The sequence below is a fragment of the Diorhabda carinulata genome, chromosome 8 (genome assembly GCF_026250575.1).
Source record: "Diorhabda carinulata isolate Delta chromosome 8, icDioCari1.1, whole genome shotgun sequence".
Lineage (NCBI taxonomy): Eukaryota > Metazoa > Arthropoda > Insecta > Coleoptera > Chrysomelidae > Diorhabda > Diorhabda carinulata.
In genome coordinates, this window is record NC_079467.1 from 6,150,765 (window position 1) to 6,177,567 (window position 26,803).

General features: G+C 33.9%; 1 protein-coding gene across 1 annotated transcript; it reads right to left on the minus strand.

Annotated features, from left to right (window-relative positions):
- Positions 1-1,310: 1,310 nt before the first annotated feature.
- On the minus strand, positions 1,311-26,536 carry LOC130897016 (helix-loop-helix protein 1). The gene is made up of 3 exons (XM_057805489.1): positions 26,493-26,536; positions 8,439-8,559; positions 1,311-1,638 (listed from the first exon to the last, which is right to left on the minus strand). Exons 2-3 carry the CDS (start codon positions 8,504-8,506, stop codon positions 1,392-1,394), a joined length of 315 nt encoding a protein of 104 aa, XP_057661472.1. The 5' UTR covers positions 8,507-8,559; positions 26,493-26,536; the 3' UTR covers positions 1,311-1,391.
- Positions 26,537-26,803: the final 267 nt, after the last annotated feature.

Here is a 26,803-nt window from a genome sequence, read left to right on the forward strand (position 1 = left end):
GAGCAAGAAAAGCAAGTAGGAGAATATTTTGGTTCAAATAATTAAGACAGTGATTTAATTAATTAATAACTAACGGTGTGGTAACAAAGACACTTTTAGATAGCTTAGCAAGTAAAGTAGACGTTAACTGAAAATTGTTTCTCGTAATTTGGCAATTGTCTTCGTTAGAAGTTTAGTTTCAAGTATGGAAAATTGTTGTATGAACAAAATCAAGATATGAAGAAATTGTTTGCTGTTAAAGACTTTGTAAGAATGGGAATAGCCAGACAAACAATTTTCAATATCTGTCGGCGTGTTGAGATAGATATTTGCATTGAAAGAAAGCTGGAATCAAGCAGAAAAACGAAAACAAAGCCAAAAAAAGAAGAGAGAAGTTTTGATTGAAGCGGTTTACGGAAAACTGGAAGTTAGTTTGCGAAAATTGGACACAAAATTTATAATGGTTAGGAAATATGTAAGCAATATTCTAAAGAAACCGCATGTAGTTCAAAAATAAAGAAAATCGGCACTCAAATATTCTGATAAGGAACCAATTGAACAAAAATGAGAGAAGAAAACCGCGAATAATAAGAGTTATTATTGTCAGAAAGGCAAGAAAGTAAATCCAGAAGTGTATTTTAAGTGACAGCAATAGTTCAAGTCAAGAATGTCGCTATGGCTGGTGATTTCTTTTCGTGGTCGTTCTCAGCATACATTTATCCTTCTGGAAATTCTGTAACCTTCAAATTATATGAAAAAGAGTGTATAAGATCCAGATTAATGCAGTTCATACAGAAAAAATATCATGAAGAAAATTTTTTGTTTTGGCCAGTTATGGCAACTGCTCATTATGCGAAGGTCGTTGTGCGAGCTTTTGTAAGGTTGAATATTCCGTTTATTGAGAAGTCTAGGAATGTACATTCGTATATTCTGAAAATTGGGAGCAACTATACATAATTTTGAGCAAACTCTGGCAAAGCCACATTCAGTATTACTTAATTTAATGCATTTAAAAACCAAAATTAGGAAAGCGAGCCGACGAGGTGCTGATTTGGTTATATAAAATGTTTATAATTGTTTCATAGAGTGGCGTCCAAATCATTGAATTAAAACAAATAGTTTTTACGGATTTTTTGTCCCTACACCCTTAACTCAGCTATTCTGCGCTATTTCTAGAAAAATCGAATAGGCAACTTCATAGTCAACATCCGGAACGCATAAGAAGAAGAATCAGATATAGGTTTCGAGCTAAAACAGTTGTACACCCATTTTAGTTCATATTCTAGGAGCCATTTCTGTAACGATTTAAGAAAAAAATAGCACTATTTTTTGACAATAATTTTAATTGTAAGCATCGTTAGTTTTCACAAATTTTATTTACATTTCATAAGATGCTATCGAATATTTTGTATTCAAACATCCAACACATGATTTAGATAAGCTATGTAACAAATCGCAAGTCTTAAAATTTCTATTTTGGATAACTTTTTATCGGGCGGTAAAGTTGGTAGAAGTTTCCGTAGTTCGGCGAAAGCAACATTAAACGCTTCTACTCTTATTCGTTCCCTGGTAGCGTGTGCTGTTCGATATTTTTGAGTAGCTCTACGTCTTCTTCTACGTTCTTCTCTACTTAGAGAGCCCATTTCATTGCTTCTTTCTCTGAAATATCAAATCATTAAGTAAACAATCGTGAAAATACAACAAGAAATTAAAATGAAACAATCTAAAAAATTTTATGAAATGTTTTTTAAAAGTTCCGTCCCCCTCTTAACTTTGGAACGATTGTAAATAAAATAGTGAAATTGGAAGTTGTTGGTAGTAAAATTCTAATCAACTTTCAATATTAATCACTTATTGAAGATTCCACTGTAATAATTGCTCCAAGTTTACCTCATGACATTAAAATCTCCTGTTGTACTTAAATGCGTCTATGTGCATTCCACAAAGATGTGTTATTTTGAAACATCAATATTATCAGATAAAGTGGTGTAAACTTGAAAAGGTATTCCCACCAAATAAAATCTAAATGTGTGAGATTTCGTGATCGACCAAGTCATTTTATTGAACCTCGATGTCCAATTCATCAACTACGACATTCCTTATCTGTAATAGTATGGAGGAGCACCACTCCACTAGGATTTTGTTTCCAAATTATTGAATTCATCTAGATCACCATTTTATTTTCTTTATTTACTCCATCTCACAGTCCAAGAGCCAATGGATGGGTGGGAAAAATATATAACAGTATACAGTAATAAAGATATAAAGAAAGTAAACCTAAAAGTAGATGATTCCATTTTTTTCTTATGTTAGAGATAGTGCTGCAAAAATATCCAAAGTGTTTTCCGTACATGACAAGGTTTATTCTATGTAGAGGTGAAAAGTGTAGTAGTTCTAGCAACTAGAAAATAGAGTAGAGTGAGTCCAGGTGACAGCCCTAGGAGTTGGTATTCTTAAAACGCTTAGCAATTCAGGACATACGTCTAGCTGCTAGATTTTTCTTAAGTTATTTAAATCAGTCTGAAATCACATATGTTTAACACACCTTCAGTGAATATTAGTTATTCTGCTGTTATAGTTTTGGTAGTTAGATAAGAGAGGAATAGGTTTTGAAGAATGCATTAAAGTGAAGATAGAGTTTTAGCTTGGGTAAATTGCTTAGAGTTCCTCAGAACAAATCAAGCTTTTTAAAGGTTCCCGAAATATAATCTTAATAATCGTTACAAGGTTCAATTATCAAATGTTAAACCAAGATCTTCAGATGCTGCAGTTCATTCAATCGCATTATTGGAAATGTGATATTTAAAATGAATGCGTTAAGTGCGAGGATGGTCCCAGAAGTATCTGACCTGACGTAGGGATGGCGATAGATGCTTGAAAAATACCTCTGTTTTAGAAAGTACACAATCTATACAGCATATGCTTCTAGTTTGAAGATGCCACGTTGTTTATTATTTGTTTGGCAGCCATCAATAGTGAACGTTTTCAGTGAATTTGTAAATAAAGGAAAAATTTTTCATCGTTATGTCATACAATACTTTTATTTGAAACGCATTAGCCCAACCAATATAAAAGCTGAACTAGATTCTACACTGGGTGAGACTGCTCTTTCGTTATCAAGAGTAAAATATTCGGTAGCAGAGTTTAAACGAGGTCGTACGACTAGCGATGACCAGTATTGAAGCGGTCGACCAAATGAAGTGATAACTTCAGAAATGTTGAAGAAAATCCACAAAGCGGTACTGGATGATCGTTAACAGAAAGTGTGCAAGCTAGCAGACATAGTAGGCATTTCAAAAATACGGTACATCGCATATCAACTGAAAATTTGTACATGAAAAAGCTGTGCGAAGAAGGGTGCTGATTTTGCTGACTATGGAACAACATCAGCGTCGTGAAGATGTTTTTTCACAAAAATAAGACCGCATTATTGCGCCGTTTCATAACGATGGATGAAACGTGAGTCCATCACTTCACACCAGAAACAAAAGAACAATCGAAACAATGGCAAAGACTGATCCAATTGCAGGCAATGTCATGGCGTCGGTTTTTCGGATGCACGTGGGATAATTTTCATTGACCTTGTTGAAAAAGGAAAAACTAACAATGGCGAGTATTATGCGAACTTATTACAACGTTTGAACGAAGAAATTAAGCCAAAATGGCCGCATTTGGCTGATAATAGTGTTGTTTCATCAATATAATGCAACAGCACACATCCGTTATTTCAATGGCCAAAATTAATGGATTAAAGTTTGAATTGCTACCTCATGCACCTTATTCACAAGATTTAGCCCCCTCGGATTATTTTCTGTTGCCATACTTGAAAAAATGGCTCGATGGTCAAAGATTTCCCAGCAATGAAGAGGTGATGTCGGCTATTTTGAGAAGCTTGACGATTCTTATTATGAAAAGGATATCAAACTTATTGAGCATCGCTGGGAAATGTGTTTAGAGCTAAAAGGGGATTACGCTGAAAATTATATACATTTTTTGTCAAAATTTTTGTGACTTTTTTTAGTGTCAGGTACTACTCGAATATTAAATTCGAGATTGTAGATCAACCATTATAAAACCATGGTGTTCATTACATATTATGGAATGTTTCATGTGGTGTAAAATAACGTCCTAATGAACGAATATTCTTAAAAAGTTGGATACAATCGAAATATAATTATTCGTTTCAAAATTTCATATGACCGGAAATTTTGCCACATTTTAACGAGAGATTATATAAATAATGAAATGGTTCTGCAGAAACAGATGCACAGCCTCGTAGTAGAGAGGCAGGTTAACCATTAGGACCAGACAAAAAGTTTGGTTTTAATTTTTAGAGGGCTAATTAAGACTCAGTAAAATAGGGAAGAACACATGGCATGCAATTTATATTTGAATCAATATTGTCAAAATTTGGAGTAAATAAGTAATAAATCCTGACTAAAATAAGCAGCAAACCATTTATATTGTCATCCGGTTGCTTAAGAGATTCGCTTATAGAACATGCTAACATACAATTACACTGTCTGACGCACGTTTCGATAGCTAAGTTTTTGCCTTCGGGGACTGAAAGTAAACAGTTCATTATTATTGGTACTCTAAAATTTTTCACTTTAATGCTGCAAATAATGTTGTTAAACTATAATGGGCATTTTTATGGACCTTGGAATTTGTTTGCGAATACTAGTAGAGATTGGATTCCCAAGTCCTATCAACATTATCTAGATTATCTTCCAACGGTTCTATTCGATCGTGGTTGTCGTTTAAGAGTTGATAAATCATTTTTCATTTGTAAGGGTGATTTTTTTTCAATCACCTCGTCGATTGTACTACCCGTTTTTTCAAATTTATGAATAAGCTCTCACAAACCATTACTCCAAATGAGAAACTTCTCATTGAAAATGTGTTTTGCTGCTTGAATGTTTTGTTTAGTTCCATCGAATATTAGGATGAGTTTTAAATATGCAGCTCACTTACCTTAACTTATCTTACAAATTACAGAGACTTTCAAAAAACGTTAGATAATTTAACAAGCATCCTGAGGCTAAGATTGAATTTTTAATTTTTATTAACTGATCACTGTTTCGCTTTTTTTAAAGCCAAAACTGCGATTAACACAGACAAGATAAGTATCATTTGTTCAATTAGTATAATTGAAAAGGGGTATCGCTTTCCAAAGGTTCCATAGATCATTTCGAGTAACGTGACCTGAAGCGTCGGCCATATTCCCATGGTGGTCAAAGGCTTTGCTTCATCTGTATATATAGAATTATACTTTTTTATATATATAAATATCTTTGGTCAAAAAATGGAAATGAAACACCACTACTAATAAAAATTTCTAAACGAATATCGCAATGTTCGTCTCTTAACTCAATATGGTAGCTGACGTAAACCTAAAATGACTTATTTCAAAATATTAGTCACAATGACCTTGTGGCAAAATCTTTGTCGAATAAGTCGTCTATCATACTAGTAGGAACCACGAAAGTTCACAATATGTGGTAAACCTTTTGAATAGCACTGTATAAATTTACTTTATTTAGGTGATGCGGTATAAATTTGTATCATGTTCATGCAATTATGTTTAAAATCGATTTGACGATTATGTCTTTAAAAGATGCAACCGCATTTTACTGAAACCTGACACGAAATGGCATGTCATTAATAATATAGAAATACGGTATTAGATTAATAACGGAAGATTTTTCATTGTTTTTATTAACTATTTCATAACAACGTGTCCAAGTAACCCAAAATATCACTGTTGATCTTCTAGACGAGTCTGTAGTTTGAAATTAAATCAAGTGTAAATACCAATAGTTTTAGAATACTTAGTCTGATCAATTAGTTTTTCTATTCGTTGTTTTTGACAAACAATAATACAAGGGTTGCTACTTAGGTTTCGAGATGTTTATAATTTTGTATCGCATCATTATTTTTCAAAATATTCTCCATTAAGATCAATACACTTTTGCATGCGTTTGAACAAATTGTCGAAGCATTTTTTTCATTCCGATTGATGTACCTCCAAAACATTTGATTTAAATGCATCAAACACTTCTTCAGGTCTAGAAAAACGTTGAGCTCGCAATTTATTTTCGTGGGAATGAGAAGAAATCATTGGGTGCCAAATAAGGACTCTACGACAGATGACCCATCAATTCGATGTTTTGACTAATCAAAAACGTTTTTGTTTGAACTGATACGTGAGAGCTTGAATTGTCGAGGTGAAGAATAATTCGTCTTCTGTGATTGGTTTCCCTGATTATTTCGAACTCATCTGGCAATAAACTGCTGGTATACCATTCAGTATTGACCGTTTTAGGTTGCTCTAATGGAATGGTGGCAACATATCCAGTTATTCCGAAAAAACAGGCAAACATTTGCTTCGAAATACTTCGTGCGCGAATAAGTTTTGTTGGATTTAGCTGTTTAGTTTCGGGCTCATATGCATAGATCCATGAAGCCTGGCCTGACGATCTTATAGACGTATTTTGAAACACCGCTATTGAACTTTTTCAGCATTTATTTGCACCAATCGATACGCGGTTTTTTTGAGCGATTGTTAAATTTTGTAGTATCTAACGCGAACAAATATTTTTAACAGCTAAATGTTCATGCATTATTGAATGTATGCGAGTGGAACTGATGCATAAATATGCTCAATCTCACGGTATGCCACATGAGGATCTCGCAATATCCACAACAGCCGATTTTGGATGCCCTTTACAAAAGTTAACTTGTATTGTTAAACTTCATAATGGCAAATAATTCTTTGAAAAAATATTAATTATATGAGTTCAATTGCTTCAACAATTATCTTTTATAATTACACTGTTGTCATTTAATATTATGTCATAATAACATAACGCCCATATTTGATGGTTGTTGCACCAGAAGGACGTTGAAAAATAATAAGGTTAATTGAAGGCGAGGAGTCTCCGATCACATGTAGTAACAGCTAACAATATCTGAATTGTCGGTACTGAACTCCTACAATTTGCCGGTGACCGTAGTACGTATCCTTGACAATGATAAAATTGTCTCTTTTGTTTATGCTAAATAATATATTTATACAAAATATCAATGTTATGATTTCCAAGGTGACTGCTCTAGATACAAGGTGTGTTATGTTTCAATGTCGCGTATCTAACGGTACGTGATTGTTAATCGACTCGAATTACACGTTTTTGATTTATTGTGATCTACACTTGAACTCACTATTTTCTAACGACCTTCTGGTTAAACAACCGCCACATATACTTTTAATATTAAATATTAGGTAATTCATATTTGTGATCATTCGACTCTACCAGTTATAAGTTACTTATTCAATGTTAAGAATAATTATCAGTAAATTTCAAAACGTGGCGGTGGTTCCATTGGAAATTATAGTTTCCAATTTACGCTCGCAACGCTTGAGTTATCTAGCAAATTGTCAAAATCAGCTGATGCCAATTTAAAAATGCTCACCGTGGAGTAAGCAAATGCTTTTTCCGTTTTTATGTCATTTGTGAACTTTTTGACCGATTATAGAACTCATTATTTTCAGTTTTGATACAAAAATGTTTCTTTAAGAGTTGCTAGAAGAAGTGCGAAATTTCCTCCAGGAAACGTGGTTTTGTTTTGCTCTGTATAGGCAAGAGGTAAATATAATTTAAAACGCAAAAATATAGGAGACTTGTGGAAAATGAGCATGATTCTGACTAAACCTCTTTTCATCTAATGAAAAGGGGTGAACACTACCTGAAGCTTTAAGTTTGTCCTTGTACATTTTAGCTTCCACTGGGTTATCACTTCACTACCTATTTATGTTTGATAAACTTGACGCGATAGTGAAAATTAATGAAAAAAAAAACTCCGTAATTTAAGCAAAAAATAAATACAAGTGACCTAAATCTTGTGAATTACTTGAAAGCTTACTCATTAAAAAAATACTCAGTTTCAGCTGTATTAGTTTGACTGAAACAGATCTATGGAGTTCTTTTAGCACTATGAAACAAAAAAACAATACAACCGGAAAACCCAAGAAAAGCCAACACGGGTATATACGAGAAAATCAATTGTTTACCCCACGGTCGCCAGTTTGATTTAGAGCAGCTGTTTTCTCAAATTGTCAGCCTTATGTATCGTTCCACCTGAGGCCCGTGACGGCAAGCAATTAAACGACATCATAGATGGCGGCATATTCGCTACCACGTCCCACACTTTACACCTATAAATCAGGATGATCTTCTACCAAAATGTGGCAACATTAGTCAATTTTTACATTACAGTGTTATCAGTTTTGTTGAAATTGCAATTGTAAACTCACGTTTCCAAACTTCCACTAGCGGATTTTTTAGCAAAATTGAACGAATATTTCAACGGTAGCGGACAAAGGCATTGGGTTCAGTAGAACTTACCAAATGTATATGAATCAAGGATATTGAAAATTGTTGTGAGTTCAAGTTTCTTACCTTTTTTTCGATACTACATTAGTGCATGTCGTTATCGATTGTAAAACTTCCCTATTTTCAGTATTCATAGCATCATCACAGGATTGTGAGGACCAACGATTTTGTTGAGCTATAATTTCCACTGAAACAAAAATATTGATTCAGATAATTGACAGTATTGAGGAAACAATTAACGAATTTTTATATGGAACATTAATCATTCTAGTAATTTAAAAATAAAGGATTAGAAGTTCACGAGTAGAATGGGAATCCTGTAGTACATTTTATTATAAGTAATTACGTTTTATTGAAATTTATATTGGTGTAGTTTGCTAGTAAGAATATTTGACATTTGTACGTTTCATGAATTTTTTCGCAATATCGACAGATGTAGGTACTTGATTTTGCAAGTTGAATGGAAACGATATAATGAACTCTAAGATATCAAATTTTCCATCGTCTAAACTTTACTTTTGGATAAAAAATTTGCAGTGTTTCTACTAAATGCATCGAGTTGATAGGCTATTCATCATACAGCCCTGATTAGGCTCCAAATCAGCTCTTTTCTTCCCGTACATCCAATATAGACTTCGCGACCAAGATTTTTAACACCAGAAGAAACCCTCTTTGCGTTCAAAATGTTTATGTTGTAAGTACTTAAGTATTTGGTTCAAAAATTGAGTTAAATGCGTGGAAAAGTATATAAATCTTGATAGATAATGTATTGAAAAATTCGATCATGAATTTTTAGTCGTTCTATTCTTAGGCCTGAAGTACGTACAGAACCTTTTGTCAATCACTATTGTATATTTAACAGATACATAGTCTTTGTGATGATGTCATGATTCTAAGTACCTCATCAATACGACTTATTTTGCTTATGGTGATATGAAGGTATTAATTGTTAGTATGAAAAACAACTTGTGCGATACGTAGCGAGCCACTCAACTGTTTGTCTATGTCCAAATCAATGACGAGTATATCAGATTAAACTCGCATTCATATAACTCTGCAATTGCGTCGTATCTAATTCACCCTTCACGTGGCCTTGCTCTTCAGATTTTCCACTATTTGAAGTGGAAAACGGACTCAAAACAATTCTAAGCGATCTACATTTCCTGTCCTAGTGGTAGTCACCCATTTGTTTTGCGGATATAAGAATTTTTCTGATGTTCTCCAGTAATCCACTGTCACTTTCTATAAATTAATATGAGCCACTGTCTTTTGCATGTTATTTGTGTAAAATCTGTTAATAACAATCCAGTATTCATTCATGTCACGTCTAAATTGCGAATTCAGTCATTTCCGGCACCAGTAAACGTTAAGTTTCACGCATCATATTAGAATTATGCCCTCACAAATATGATTGCGGTAGTTATAACTCGACCAGTGTAGCTTGAGACTTGAGTTTTGGATGCGCGATATTCATGCGGGTCGGAATATGTCGAGAGCTCATTTTGTGGCAGTAAGCCGTGCTGTTCACTTTGCAGCTAATCCAGCGCCGTAGCAAAAATTTCGGCGTGAAATTATTCATTTTTATCGTACTCTTATACATTTTATTCAACATGGAGTTTAGAAGTAAATTAAAAAATAAAATTTTGTGTGGGTAAAGTCGGGAACTAGTAAGTAATCTCCTAAAATTCATGAAAGAGGAAGCGATAAGATTTCTAAGGTATGTTTCATTAATGTAATTTTTGTATCGTCAGGAGTTGTCGTAAAAATTAGAAATTAGAAAAAGGGTCTATTCTATTGTAGAAATCTATTATATAAAAATAAGTCGGGTTTTCCTTCCTGACGCTATAACTCCAGAACGCACGAACCGATCTCCACGGTTTTGCATTCGTTGGAAAGATCTCGGGCTCCGTGAGGTTTATAGCAAAGAAAATTCAGAAAAAACTCGGGTTTTCCTTCCTGACGCTATGACTCCAGAACGCACGAACCGATTTCCACGGTTTTGCATTCGTTGGAAAGATCTCGGGCTCCGTGAGGTTTATAGCAAAGAAAATTCAGGAAAAATTCGGGTTTTCCTTCCTGACGCTATGACTCCAGAACGCACGAACCGATTTCCACGGTTTTGCATTCGTTGGAAAGATCTCGGGCTCCGTGAGGTTTATAGCAAAGAAAATTCAGAAAAAACTCGGGTTTTCCTTCCTGACGCTATGACTCCAGAACGCACGAACCGATTTCCACGGTTTTGCATTCGTTGGAAAGATCTCGGGCTCCGTGAGGTTTATAGCAAAGAAAATTCAGGAAAAATTCGGGTTTTCCTTCCTGACGCTATGACTCCAGAACGCACGAACCGATTTCCACGGTTTTGCATTCGTTGGAAAGATCTCGGGCTCCGTGAGGTTTATAGCAAAGAAAATTCAGGAAAAATTCGGGTTTTCCTTCCTGACGCTATGACTCCAGAACGCACGAACCGATTTCCACGGTTTTGCATTCGTTGGAAAGATCTCGGGCTCCGTGAGGTTTATAGCAAAGAAAATTCAGGAAAAATTCGGGTTTTCCTTCCTGACGCTATGACTCCAGAACGCACGAACCGATTTCCACGGTTTTGCATTCGTTGGAAAGATCTCGGGCTCCGTGAGGTTTATAGCAAAGAAAATTCAGAAAAAACTCGGGTTTTCCTTCCTGACGCTATGACTCCAGAACGCACGAACCGATTTCCACGGTTTTGCATTCGTTGGAAAGATCTCGGGCTCCGTGAGGTTTATAGCAAAGAAAATTCAGGAAAAATTCGGGTTTTCCTTCCTGACGCTATGACTCCAGAACGCACGAACCGTTTTCCACGGTTTTGCAATCGTTGGAAAGGTCTCGGGCTCCGAGAGGTTTATAGCAAAGAAAATTCAGGAAAAACTTGGGTTTTCCTTCCTGACGCTATAACTCCAGAACGCACGAACCGATTTCTACGGTTTTGCATTCGTTGGAAAGGTCTCCGTGAGGTTTATAGCAAAGAAAATTCAGGAAAAATTTAAACAGAAAAGCGGGAAAATCTTTTTTCACATACAGCGCCATCTCTGAAACATAGCATGTACTACAAATCAATATTTTAAGTCGATCAAGATGTGACATAGCTTTGGTGTTAGCATCATCTGGAATTGCGGCGACTCTTGTAGATGGCGGTCGTACTGCACATTCTGCGCTTATGTTGCCACTCAATTTAAACACAATTGATACTCCAACATGCAATATTTCCCGATCCAGTGCAATGGGAAAATTGTTGATGCAATGCAAGCTCATTGTTTGGGATGAGTGCACAATGGCACATAAGAAATCACTTGAGGCACTTAACTTCACACTGAAGGATCTTCGGCGAAATAACAACATCTTTGGCGGCTTGATGATATTGTTGGCAGGCGGTTTCAGGCAGACGTTGCCAGTAATTCCCCGTGGAACGCCTGCAGATGAATTGAATGCTTGCCTGAAGGCATCACCTTTATGGAATAACGTAAAAACATTATCGCTAACCACTAATATGAGAGTTCAACTTCAAAACACTTACCAACAACTTTTGCCGATTTGTAGACTTAATTCTTATTGAAAATGTTTTCCCAAACATTAATGAGAATTATCAGAATTATGCTTGGTTAAGTCACCGAGCAATTCTTGCCGCAAAGAATAATTATGTACACGCACTGAATTTCACCATTCAATCAAAAATTGCTGGCGATTTAGTGATATACAAATCCGTTGATTCCATAACAAATCCCGATGATGTAGTAAATTATCCAACGGAGTTTTTGAACTCTCTGGAGTTACCAGGATTTCCACCACATAACTTGCAACTCAAAGTTGGTACAGTTATTATGATATTCCGTAATTTGAATCCACCGCGACTTTGCAACGGTATTCGACTTTCGGTAAAAAGACTTATGCCGAATTTGATTGAGGCAACCATTATTAACGGAAAGTACGCAGGTGAAAATGTATGTATTCCTCGAATACCAATGATTCCGACTGATCTTCCGTTTGAATTCAAACCATTGCAATTTCCAGTTCGCAATGACAATTAACAAGTCGCAAGGCCAATTGGTTAGTGTTTGCGGGATAAATTTAGAAAATCTTTGTTTTTCAGATGGGCAGTTATACGTTGCGTGTTCACGAGTTGGGAAACCATCCGCTTTGTTTGTGTTAACGTCAGACCAAAAAACGTGGTTTACCAAAGGGCACTTCAATTAAACGGATAATTTGCGGACACGTATAACGCTTCGATTCAGTATTTACTTTGGATTCACTTCAATTTACTTAGAGAAGTTCAACTAAATAACACTTCATTTTTGTAATCGAAATGAATTCATTACTGTTGTGAAATGAAATAATTTTTTTCCTTTTCAAATATAAAACAAAAAAAAAATTTCTTCATCTTTTAATCACCAAACGAAATGTTACATAAAACGAAGCCATCTGGTGGCTAAACGGAGTTCGCCGGATTTGCTAGTAAAGTATAAATGTGTTTAATTTTAAAAACTGCTTATTCTATTTAAGATTTGGGGCTTAAAGCTTAAGACTAATCCTTGTTGAAACTATTTTTTTGCAAGCATTCAAGAAGTTTCTCGAAAATATCAAAATTTTGTTTTCTATTGTCGTCTTTGAACACAAAAAACTGCGGAGAAGTATTAATTCATATTATTTTCATATTTAAGGTTACTGAACGTGTGTAGCTGCTTTAGGTATAAGCCGATGCACCGTACTTCGTACATCTAAAGAAAGTAAAATGGTGGATGATAGAAAAGTAAATTCATTCCCACAAAAGAAAAAATATGGCAGAAAAACCAAAATATCTCTGGACCGCTTGGAAAAAACTCGGCTAAGACAAACGATTCTTAATTATCACATAACTGAGAAAACCGTACCAACTCTTAGAAACGCGTACAAAAAATTTTTCGATGATTTTGAATACAAAGGGGATGAAGAGTCATTAAGAAAAAATATTCACCAATTAGGATACCGTTGGAAAAAAGTGAGGAAAGATCGAACAATTTTAGTTGAACGTCACTCAATCAAACCTCTCAGATTAGAATTAATACTTTTGTTAATATCTTAAAATTCTGTATTTATGCACTGTATAAATTAAAGATATTTCATTATACTATAACTCGTTTGACAAAGTTACTGTGTTAGCGAAACGCGTCACAAATTAATATTGAGCTTTATTTCAAATTAAATAAAGATTTAAGCAAATCATTATTAAAAATACTTAGTGATTTTTCTTAGGATTTTTAACCTGCTGGCTATTCAGCTTTCAAGACAGTTACAAGATGTAACCTGATATATAAAGCGCGGATTTATATTCAAGAAAAATTGAAAAAATATGCACAATTATATTCCTTGCTGACTCCATCCCCAAAAAACAATTTGTTTCGTACCGAACCACACATATTTAGCTTTCGTCGATATTTTGATTTTTAATAATATTTGATATAAATTCACAGAGTGTTTGTCTTCAAATAAGTCCTCCATGTTACAAAAGTACCAATGTGACGAAGCTAGCAGCCAAATATTCGAAAAAATTAAAAAATATGTAAATGAATCGAAAGGATTTACAATGCTAGTTCTAAAAATCCAAACCCCAAATTTTCTCGTTGATTCCATAAAAAGATATTAATTAAAACCGTGGTTGCAATTTCAGATTACAAAATATTTTTTATTTCCGGCCCAAAGTGTCGTCTGGAAAAACTAAAAATATCTATCAAATGCTCCTAATTCTCTTGTTTCAAAAATATTTTTCTTTTTATCTAAAGTCTTAGGGAAACTTGAAAAAATTGACTAATTTTTCCGGATTATTCATCCATTTATTACTGTAATTAGGTAACTTACTTACTTACTATTTCAATCACTTAATTCAAATTGATTCAAACATCAAAACATCAAGTTCTGCGCACGCGCACAACCAACTCACAAGCGCAATGAATAATTTAAGCTAAAACCGAACACACGCAGACCTGTAGGCAGACCACCAAAGAGGTGGTACGAGAGCTGGAAGAGGGCCAAAAGTAGAGGATTGAACAGGACCTGGTCCTATTGAAAGAGGAAGAAGAAGAAGACAATCACCTACATAAAAAACACAAAAGACAAAATCATGTAACGTCTGTTTTCTTTGTGAATCAACTCAAGTTCAATTAGCTTGAACTGAAAACTCCAAAACGTAAATGTCATTTTTTTTAATAATTCAGAATGTTTGATATAATGGTCAATGAAAATACCTTCAACTACATATTCATTAGTTCGATTTCCCACACGACAATTAGATACTTGCTGTTAGATTTACTCATATTGTTCAACGCATTAGGCAGGCCATCTTTCTAATTTAGTTGAGGGGAAGGGGAATATATCGCAAAGAAGTAAAGTAAATAAATATCACTGGTAACTACACAAGGTCAAGTTTAGTGAAACAATATATGTAGTAGCGAAAACTAGTACGTCTATAAGATGTCGAACCGATGTAAAAATTAAAAACAAGTCAAAACAGAACATTGAATACAGACAGACACAGCGCACGAAACGTAAACATACGATCGTCTCCTACGACTGCAAATACTGAATTGGATAACATTATGATGTTCAGATCAAAAATATCAATACAAACAGAAATTAATTAGTTATTAATTTATAGAAAATACAAACAAATATTTACACAAGCTGCAGTCTGGAAACATTCACTGCTCGTCAACGAAACACAATGCCTTGTTTTTTACTAGAGATGAGTCTGTAGGAATAGTAATGAAATCCTAATGTAAAGGTTGTTGTTGCTTTTGATGACACAATTTTGACAAGTCTCAATAGATAGATAGCTTTGGTCCTAAGTTTTGGTGCCAGCATAGATCGAGAATCCGGATTCGCACATGTATGTTGTGACAAATTGAAGTAGAACACGTCATGCTGTTTCAACAAGAGGTGCACAAAATTCTTGTATTATATAACAAGTGGGGATTGCATCTCCCACCGTTAGATAAAGGAGGGGATCTCACTAAGTAAAGGTAGTTGTAAAGAGGCGAGTATGTAACAAGTATTAGTTCGATCCTCAGAAATTCACATCCATAAACAAATTATAAACTAAATACAGTCTTCATTATTTTAACAAATCGGTCCTTCGACTACAAGCAACAAGGGGGTAGAGTTTTTTTCCAAAAGTGTGAGTAACCATCACTATCAAAAGTACAAGAGATTTCAAGGTTGAGTCTGTGGAATATTTCTATTAACAACCGTCCTTACGATGATAATATATTCGGCTTTTTACATATAGTGAATGAGTTGATTACTCATTCATTTTCTTGCAGCTTCTCATATTCTGCTGTTGAGAAATAATACTCGAAAGAATGACAATAAGCTTTGGTGGTGTTCGTTGATATCAAGAAACACATTGCTTCCAAACTGAAATGTCTTTGATCGACCCCAAACTCTTTGCCAAAAAATTGATTTTCCTCTTGAACGCTCGAACTTTAATTTTTGCAGTGACCGTTGTTACAGTTTTCTCTTGCAGTGAAGTATTCAGTTCTTTCAACTTGGAGAAAATATCTGCCAAATAAGCAAGTATAGACTGCCAGTTTTTGACATTTATAATCTCTGTTAATTTTGTATTATGTTCTAAAAGTGAAACTAGAACTTAACGTGATTCATATAATCGGAAGAGTGCATCACCACGTCCTTCTATCCATCACCACCTTACTTCTATATGGAGAAGCAGATAATGATAAAAGCTTTCCATATCTTTACACAGTATTCTGAAAAGTTTTGACTTTAACTTCGAAATAATGACGCAATTTAACTGGAACCATCGAACTGGATTCGCCGAGTTTTACCCTGTATATTGATAAAACCTATTCTTAAACGACTTTTGTTGCACTTTTGCTTTTTAAGTATTTCAATTTCTCAGGATACTGCAACTAATCGAACACTTGCAAAGTTCTGTTAATTTCAACCGGTCGCTTTTTTGCTGTGGAGGTGATGGAGAAGCTGCTAGCTTCTTTAAAAATCCCGACTTCAGCCACCATGCTGGAAGTAAGAAACTGGGCAAAAAGCAAATGATGCCATCACGAAAGAAACTCAACATTGAATAATGTCTCGAGAAAAACAAAGCGAGGAGATCATACGAAGCAGTGAGCACTGTGATTGGTCGACTGAGCTCGCACCATATGCGAAGATCATGAGTAAAAACTTCTACTCATTGAGCACCGTAAGCCGGCTCGGAACCTCGGAGATTTACAGAAATTCGAGCAGAGGAGCAGAGAGGCCACATCCTTTGGCACTAAACTACTTATGGATCAATACTTAAGAACCGCAGCCACTGTTCACAACGGATTTTCTGTCCTAACCTATTTCTGCACAATTCCAGCACTGACAAAATGATCTTCAGAAACATCAGTTATTTGGCGATGAATGTCAACTGCTTTGAAGCCTTTAGCATTGCGAAAGAGCATGCCACATTGCCCAAATTTGGACGCATGCCTACATGGGGGTTCCGACTAATAATGAATCTGAAAATTATGGCTGGCAAGAAATCGATAGTAAATTTGAATTGACGTGGTTTTCTGGAAGGCAAATAGCAACATCGATTAATGAGATTATTATCCAGCTAGAAGAAGGTAATATTTTTATTATATTATACTAAAAATGCATCCTAATATTGTTTTCAATATTTTTCACAGATGACGATGATGGCAGATAGCTCTGACAGCGATTCTGATAATGAATCAAACAGGGATGAAAGCGACTCGAGTTTAAGCAAAAGTGAAAATTAAATACATAGTTAGCTTGATGTAATTATCAATGATTTTTTATAATAAAAATTATTTATTTAGATATTTCCGAAATGTTTCAATAATATACTTATTTCATTCAAAATTATTGATACGTAATATTCATTTTATCATAACACATTGGAGCGTGTTACCGAATAATTAATGATAGGACACTTCCTCCCAGTTGAAAATTTGTAAGCAGATTGTTAATATACTGTTGTGATAACTGATTGTTTTGTTTCTTCCAGATATTGGGATAGTTACAATTTCAAAAATTTTCAGCTGGCGTTCGCTAGGTTTTATTACTCTGATGCATCTCACCAATTATCTTTCGAAAGGAAATAATTAACCAAATTTTCACCTGGCTACCAGACTATTATCCTGTAGCTTAAAAACTGTAGTTACTTTAAAAACGTGCCTCGTTTTAGAATATTTCATTTCCTACTTATATCCAATGATAAAATTTGAATATTATTATATAATTATTTAGAATGCTCTAATGTACCGATTATTTAGGTGACTAATTCCGTTTTTAATTTGCTAAACTTATTTACATTTCCATTAAAAATTGTAATTGTATTTTTCATCAAACTTTAACTCGAATTTATCGTATTTGTCTGATGAGATAGAAATAGGAATGTATCCAATAAAAATGAAACGAAACAATGTTTCGGTGCATAATTCCCACCAAGTACCCGTGAAATGTAATTATATTACGCCCACCAGCTTCCTATGATTGATAATGGGATAATTCAAGGGTGATAACTAAAGCCACGTGTTCCAAAGAAATCCAAATCCTCCGAGTCCTGCATTGCTCCCACGGGACATTCCACTAAAATCCCAATTCCGAAGAATGTTCCATTCACATTTCCCCTTTTTCCTTATAAATGATTGAGTAAATAGTTAGTATGTGTCAATGTTTGTGGAAATATTGACTCTGCTTATGAAATATTTCTTGGAATTATCCAAAGGGTATGTGGAAAAATTTGGAAGCTAACCGACACATGTGTTTGAAATTATTTTTATTTGAATCAAATTTTATTACAAATTCGTTAATAAATGCGATAACTCCGAAATCAATTTCAACAATACAAGGTGTCAATTTGGAAATAAAACACTCTTTAGATTTAGAAAATTATAACTAGTTGTTATTGATGGGTCTCTTATTTTTTCAAGCAGATTCAAGTAGAGCTCATAAATAAATTCGCATATTATTTCCAAGAATACTTGTTCAAAAGCATATTCACCCTAAAAAGTGACGAATTTTTTTGACCCCAGCACCAAAACTTGTTTGTTAACGTGCCCATAAAATAAAAAGAAACGTTCACGAATCAGTAAAGCAAATATTCTGATTTTCGATTACTATAAAAACAGATCTTGTGTAACAAAACTTAAATCTTCTATACTCCTAGTTGCTCTATTTGTGCTACTTTATCTGAAACAAATCTTTTTTTAAACAACGCAACTATACATCTTGGTAAACTTGGGAAGTCCCCTGAGATTTTGATCCGCCATAGACAAGCCCCACTACTTGCTAAATGCAGAGCGCTCATTTTTAAATTGTATGGTATATTTTGCCAAACAAAATTTTATTAAAAAGTGAAGTGAAAAATAAGATTTCAACAAGCCGAAGTCATGAAATTATTACATAAGAATTAAATTTTTTTAAGCAAGAAACAAGTGGGACTAAGTTATTCTCAATTTGTCAAAATAATTTTAATGTTATGTTTTCACTTCTAAATATTTTAATAAACAAAATTTTAATATTTAAAAGTTCACGAAAGTGTTGCTGCAGCTACTGGTGTTGGTTTCAAAATTATTGAGCAAATTAAAATTGAGAACAAGGGTAGTTGTCATGTTTTAACAAGCAATTTCCGGTTGCACTTGATGAATGTGAGTTTGCTGTTTTGGGCACATCAATCGTTAATTTTTATTTTAAAAATGCTTACCAACCTTAAAGTCAATCCACAAAAAATGACGCAAAGAAATAAGCTATCAGAAGAAGAACGGCGATCCATTCAACATTTAAGAATACAATTTCTAAGAGGAATGTAGTTACATGACGTTGAAAAGTTTCCTATTGTTAACATTGTTGAAATTCTATTTTTCTCATACACATTTTAAAGGATGGAATGATTTAACCAATGATTTCTATAGGAGCTCGTCTTGTAATAATTGATTCTGGAGATGGAACAAGTTTTGTATCCAATTAATATGTTAAGTGGAAGCCAAACTGTAGTACTGGTGATTACCACTGATTATCACAATGCAGGGCCCCAGGTCCAAGAGGGCCCCATCATTTGAAAATCATTCTGTATTTTTTGATGTGTTGATACCACAAATCTAACGTATTGATATTATTTTGTGAATTTTTCCGGGTTTTCGAATTCCTTAAGGGGGCCCCGTCATTATTTTAGCCCCGGGCCTTATAAATCTTAATCCGGCCCTGTCACAATGATATGAAATATAATTACAAATAAATAGGTAACTGAAAAATTGATCATTCATTTACCAAATGGAAATGTAGTTGTTATTGATAATGTCCCTATTCAACAAATTTCAAGAGACATTACAAATCTCGGCAACTAAAACTATCAGGCAGGAATGGTCAAGGTCCCGAAAAATTCCAGTTGATGAAGAAATGTATAAACGAGAATTATACATAAACCTAGGTACTAGGTAACAACGTATGAAGATTTTCTCTTTACCATCCTGATTTGGATTCAAATGAATTTGTATAAGCAGCAATGAAAGGATTTATTATAATTGTAAATAATTTAATTGGGTTTTATTTTCTTTAAAATAATATATTTCGAAAAGATGTGGCTTATTTCCATTTCGATATTTTTTAATCGATTTACTTTTATTTGTTTGCTTAATTGAATCAAATGAAATATTCAAATTTTTGTTTCTGTTAAGTGTGAAAATTTATATATTGTCAAGAAAAATGTTCAATAAAAGGTTTTTGTTGAAATTTTCATTTGTTTAATAAAAATTTAAAAAAAAAACTCTATTTTTCAAAATAAACTCAAAAGAGAATTGAAGTTAAATGTCAAATAAATATTGATTTCAGTTATTATTTTTATGATAATATTAGCCTGTGCGCCCTCGGTGATACATTTTTGTCGATTTTATATTAATATCAACAAAAAAAAATCATGATCATATTTTTAAAATTGTGAAATTGTTATTAAAATTTATAATCCCAAATGAATCTAACTTACTTCGCCGTCCGTACTTTCTCAAAATATTGATTTATTAGAAAATAGGAAGAAGTTACAATGAACCAAAAGCCTTATGTATTGAAGATTACATAGCCGTATCATAAGATTTCTTTCAAGGTACCTATTTGCCAATAAAAGTTGAAAATTTCTTTTTTTAATTTCACGGATCTCCATTTATAGTCCGGTCAAATTGGATCAAAAAATAAGAGTGAAGCTACATAAATTCCCATCAAGCTATAAATCAGTAGAATTGATTAAAATATAATTAAAAATAAAATTTCGAAGTTCCCTATCATTCTCGTGTATGGAAAAAATTTTATTCAATGTCAAAGGTAAAATAAATTGGATTTTCGCAATTTTCAGCGAAACGGTGAGTTTTATCTTAAAAACCCCTAGACAAAAATTGCAGCCCATAAAATTATCTACAAAAAACGTTTGAATACTTTTTTCCTAAGAGTCACCTTTTCTGAGATATAACGATTCAAAAAGTTGTATTCGTCATAATACTCCACGTATATACATCTCTAGAGTTGTAGTATATGTTAAAAATATTTTTCTATCGGTTATTGTAACTGTGGTGAATATGTAAATTTATACTGCTCGAACTGCAACTGAAAAAACTATTTTCTCCTTAAAACCAGGAAAAGCTCAACATCAAAAAGTTTATCTACTTTTGGAAAATGACAAAATCATTTACTATTTTTACGCGCAATAACTGGCTGTGATATCTGCATATTACAGTTTTCAAATTTTTTGAAAAACGAGATTCAGTTCTATGCGCTGAAATTTTATAAAACAATAATTCAACTCGACAAAAAGTTATTACCTACGGCATTCGCTTTCTTCTTTCGGAGCTCTTAAAAAGCTACCTGCTTAGAACAGTATCGATATGTGTGTTTTCCTAAAAATACTAAAAGTAAAAAACAAGTTGAATTGCCTTGTCTTCCTCCAACCTAAGTTGCTGCTCACATCTTTTTCGGGTATATTATCAAGTTCAAGTGTGGCTTGGTTATCAACTACATCCTACAGACTGGAGTTGGAAATTGGTCAACAATACATTAGAACCCGTTCAAACTTTACTCCCACCTGCGCCGGAAAAACTGCTGAACACATTTTGTGGCAACTGAACAAAGTGATGCAGTGCTAAATGTGGTTGCAAAAAAGTCTCTTTTGTACTCTGGCCGGTCGTGCTCTAATATTGAATCCCCAACAGTGGAGGATCCTTTGATTACAACGAGGCGACATGCGATACATCGCTATTGACGCAATTTACATGCACTCCGATTAAGAAGAAAAAGAATGAAAAATTTACGACTCGTACGATTAAATTTCACAACTTTTTTCAATTTAAATCGCTTTTATCTTTTCAATCTCTGCTAATTTCAATTATTTCGCAATAGTTTCAAATGAAACATGACCACAACAGACTGGAATAGGCCTAACCGGGAAGCATTTTATCTCAGAAACAGTGGCTCGTAGGGAAAAATATATAAATACGTTTTCTGAAGATAATTTTATGATCTACAATTTTTGTCTAAGTCTTAGACAAAAATTGGGGAGTTAGGAATGTATCTGCTGAACAGCAGATACATTCCTAACTTGTCAGAGGAGTTTTACAAACTATCAACCGACCCGTTTAACATGGATATACAGTTGCTGCCGGAAGAGTTGCAAGAGGAAGGAATAGAAATAAAAAATGACTATGCTGCAAGATACGATTTTGAAAAAATGGACAAGCCCTCACTTTGGTTAAAGTACTTAAAAGTTTGCCCCAGTGTTTTAGAGAAAGCTGTTCGGATGTAATTACATTTTTCAACAACATACATGTGCGAAAAAGCGTTTTCAACTCTTGTGGCCATCAAAATCAAGTACCGCAACAAACTTGATATCGAAAGTGACCTACGCTGTGCTTTGTCTGAAACTCAACCCAGGATATGCAAGCGCACCCATCTCACTAAATTACATTTTATGTTTTGTTTTTGTAAGTAGGTAGGCCTATTGCTTTACCTATTGAAAATGTATCTTTGTTACAATGTTAAATTTTGTATCAGTAATTATATTCGTTTTTCATTTACTACTTGTTTTAATTTTCATAATACGTACAATTATTCAATCTTTCCATTTGCGTTACCGCATTCAACAGTGAACAAAAGATGATATGTGTAGGGGGGCGTAGGGGGTCACCAAATAACCAGAGGGGAGCGTGGTACATAAAAGTTTGGGAACCCCTGGTCTAAGGTATTTTTATGATGAAACCTACCGCTTTGCTGAAAATCGTGAAAACCTCATTTTTATGACCTTGAATAATATTTTTGCCACGCACAAACTTTATTTTCAATTATATCTCAATTATATTAAGCAATTTTACTGATTTTCAGCTTGGTGGTAATTTATATAACTTCGAATGTCTAAATTAACCGGGTTATTAGTAAGGAGTGATCGAAGTTGTGTTCAGTTTAGTTGCAACTTTCAATGTGCACAACTATAGTGAATTCTAGTGTAATTATAAAAACCGCGTAAACTCCATTTATGTGAAAAACGATTTGAAGCGTTATTTGCGTTGTATGCGTTCTTTAGAAAATAATTTCCGACAGTAGACAACGTTCCAGATGATAAGGGTTACCTACCTTGAAATAAGTCGAAGCACACTATGAAAACTTGTAGAGAAAATAGATTTTCGCTGGAAAAAGCAGAAAGAAGCAATATTATAGTATGGACAAAAAATTACATTAGAACTATAGAAGATATGAGAAACCCAAGAAAAAATATATTTTGTTTTGATGGGAGATGGATCCACGAGGGGCAAACACCAAAATGAATTATGGAAAGATGAATGTGTACAAGTCGAAGACGAGCTTTTATAAATAATTTATCCAATGGTTCAAATCTACCATCAGGTAACGAGTGTAGATTGATAAAAAGTACACATGAGCACGTGGTTAAAAAAATTTCACAGAATTAGCTAAACTCAATAAATATTGAGTTCAATCCCGTTTCTGTGAGAACAGAACTGTATTCTTTGTGTTCCCTTTATAAAGGGAAGTTTAACAATATGAAATTGCAGAAAATCGTTGAATGACGGTGGTTAGATTTCCACCATATCATTGCAAACTAAACAGATTGAAATTGGAATAATAAATTTTAGGAAGTAGTTCTACTTATACTGGCGAGTTTTTATATTAAAATTATTATTTATGAATATAGCGTTGTTCGAAAGACAAAGTTTAAACCCTTATACGTACCCAGTAAAACACAATGAGGAGAAATTTTAGGAAAATGTGTACCTCCAGCTGATTAGAAGTTATAAGCAGGTTAATTAGGTGAAGATATTAATTGTATTTATACAAATGAGGTCGTCAGCGCAAAAGTGGCCTAATTAACAATTTTCCTATAATGAAGTTTAGTACATAAATTGACCTAATCTCAGTTTCACATGTAACTGAGAGATGGCGCCACTAAATATCTTTTTCCATAACAGTAACATCTTGTGACAAAACCGCAAAAGCGGCCTAACCTGGTTAAGTCATTTTTGCACAATAGCAACTCTGTAACTTGGCAGGATAGGTTGACAGTGACATTACTTCATTCATAAGACAATAAACAAATAGTTATCGCCAGATTTAAGTATTTTGTATTCTCTATACGCTTAAAGTGTTAAAAAACCAGCATCGAAGTTTATTTTTAGCAAAGTATTTGATGAACAATTTATCCCGAGTTTTCATCCCCCTGTAACAGATTCATACAAAAAGTGTGATGCTTTTAATATTAAAATTAAAGTGGACGATAATGATGAAAAAACAAGACTTGAACAAGAAATAAACTTGCAGATGAAGATGATGTATGTGTAATTTGCTTCGATCTTATGAAAACACTTCCAGCCCCTGTTATTAGCACAGGAATATGTTATTACAAGCGTCAACTCTGGACATACTGCTTAGGTGCTCATAATATGAAAAATGAAGAAGTGTACATGTTTTTGTGGGATGAAACTATAAGCTACAAACTAAGGTAGGACTCTCTGAAGACGTTCAAATTAACACTGGTGTTAGGCAGGGAGACAGTCTTAGCCCGACCCTATTCAACAGCATAATGGATCAAATTATCGAGAAAGTCAACAAAGTCAATGCAGGATACAGAATGGGTCACTGCTCCCTAAAGGTATTGTTTTATGCAGATGATGGTATTGCCGTAGCAGAAAATGGAGACGATATACAACGTCCACTATATGAAAATTTTCTGGCGAAATTTTTAATATCTAGTGAAAGAAACCTGACACGAATACAAGCGATGAAAGCATCAAAAGTCAGCGACTGTCGTAGAGATATAGTGTGGAGATACAAAGCGATGAGCTCACAGAGCAAGACCAGAATATATAAAACCAGAGCCGAGACATCAACAACAAAAAGAATAATGAGAACTACAGAGTTAAAAATACTGCGAACCATCAAGGGAGTCACCCTCAGGGACGGAATAAGGAGTGATGACATAAGAGAAGAATTGGGCGTGCAGGATGTGGTGAGATGGGTCAGGGCACGAAAAAGATTCTGGAGGGATCACGTAGAAAGAATTCCAGAAGACACGCAGACCTGTAGACAGACCATCAAAGAGGCGGTACGAGAGCTGGAGTTCAGCTTCTCAGGAAGATCCAGGAAGTGGGCCAAACGTACAGGATTAAACAGGAACTGGTCCTATTGAAAGAGGAAGAAGAAAAGAAGAAGATGTGTACATGTTTTTGTGAGATGAAACTATAAAATCCAGAGGTCCTCAAGAAATAGCTTCCTGTCTATTTATTTCTTAAAAAATATTGTAAAATGCAAACATCTTATAATGTAAGTATGCTGATTAATGTGGAAGGCAAAATAGGAATATCAAGATAGCTCTTTTCGGTCAGTTTATTGTTTCCAGTTCTGCTGAATTTTCTTGCGATCGGACATTCATACATGTCATGTGATAGTTTAGTGGAAAAACAAAAACGGTTCTTCAAAAATATCTATGTGCCTGAAGACTGGAAGCAAGTTATTTGAGCGACTATAGAGAATAAATCTTTCAAAATAATTTCTATGACAAAAGATTTATTTTTTTCTTGCAAATCTCTACAAAAAATATTACGATTCGTAAACTATGTGGAGATAAAGGAAAAGCTGAATAGTTAAATATGCAATGGCTAATATTTATTTTAATTATTCTAATAATAATGATGTTGACTTTAAAATGAGGAATTCTGTTATCATTGAAACCTTTATATCCTACTACTCACCCAATCAGTGGAAAGAAAAAGAAAGATTTAATAGAGTTATTGTCTTACATACCCCCAATTCATCATAATTTTTACAGCAATTTGAAAACATCTACAACAGCTATTGATGAGATTTTCATTGACAACCTCGATGACCAAAATGATTTATTGTTTTTTAATTTTGATTATTGTATGGTGTAATAAAAATAAAGATATTAATGGTAATATTGATTTTAATTCCTCGGCAAAATGGCCTAGCCTTATAAATTGATATCAGAGACATCATAAACCATAATGCAAAAGTGCTCCAACTCACAATAAGTAAATAAATATTACACTTTTTGTTTCTAAAATATTTCTCTCTTGAAAGTAAATTAACTAAGACAATGAAAAATAAAAAGAAAATAAATTTTCATTGAAATTTGAATCTGAAAAATAAGTTTAAAAGATACTATTTTATGAATATTAATTTTTCCATATCATTATCTTCTAGTTTAGGCCACTTCTGCGCTAGCGGTCTCAAATTTTATTTCATACCAAAATACTCGAGGTATAACTTCAAAAAATATATCAACTCTCTACTAAGAAGTGATACAATGGACTACGAATGCTTTATTATTTTAATATTCTCTCAATCATAAAGTTATTTGTAAGAACTTTTTTCTGGCCTTTGTTTTGAATCTAATATAAATCGAATCATTAGCAAACCCTAAGATTCTAATAATGCCCAGAACCTCATTTTTTTAGCTTGTTAGGTGGTAATTTAGAAATAGGGATGATCTTGAAACTAAATAAAATTTATATTTGTTCATGTGCAAAATTTTTTTTCCAAAATAAAGTAACTTTTGATCACTCCTCATATATAAAAAATACTCACCTCGTAATGTATTCACCAAATGAAAATTGCACCAAATTAAAACGTTCGTGATGTTCAAAAGATTATGATCAACTAGATCTCAATTTTGATGCAGCATCCCTGCATCCCTTTTAGAAAATAAGGACCACCCTTGGACCAATGATATGATTACATCTTGAGTAGAGCACGCCTCTTATCAATACTCTATGTTGATAACGCGTCGTTTATTGTCCTTTTGGGCGGAGGCCAGGACGCAAAATTAACTATCAACATATTAACCTAATGTGTCTTGTTATTAGAAATTCCATTTGCAATTTGTTATATAAAAAGCA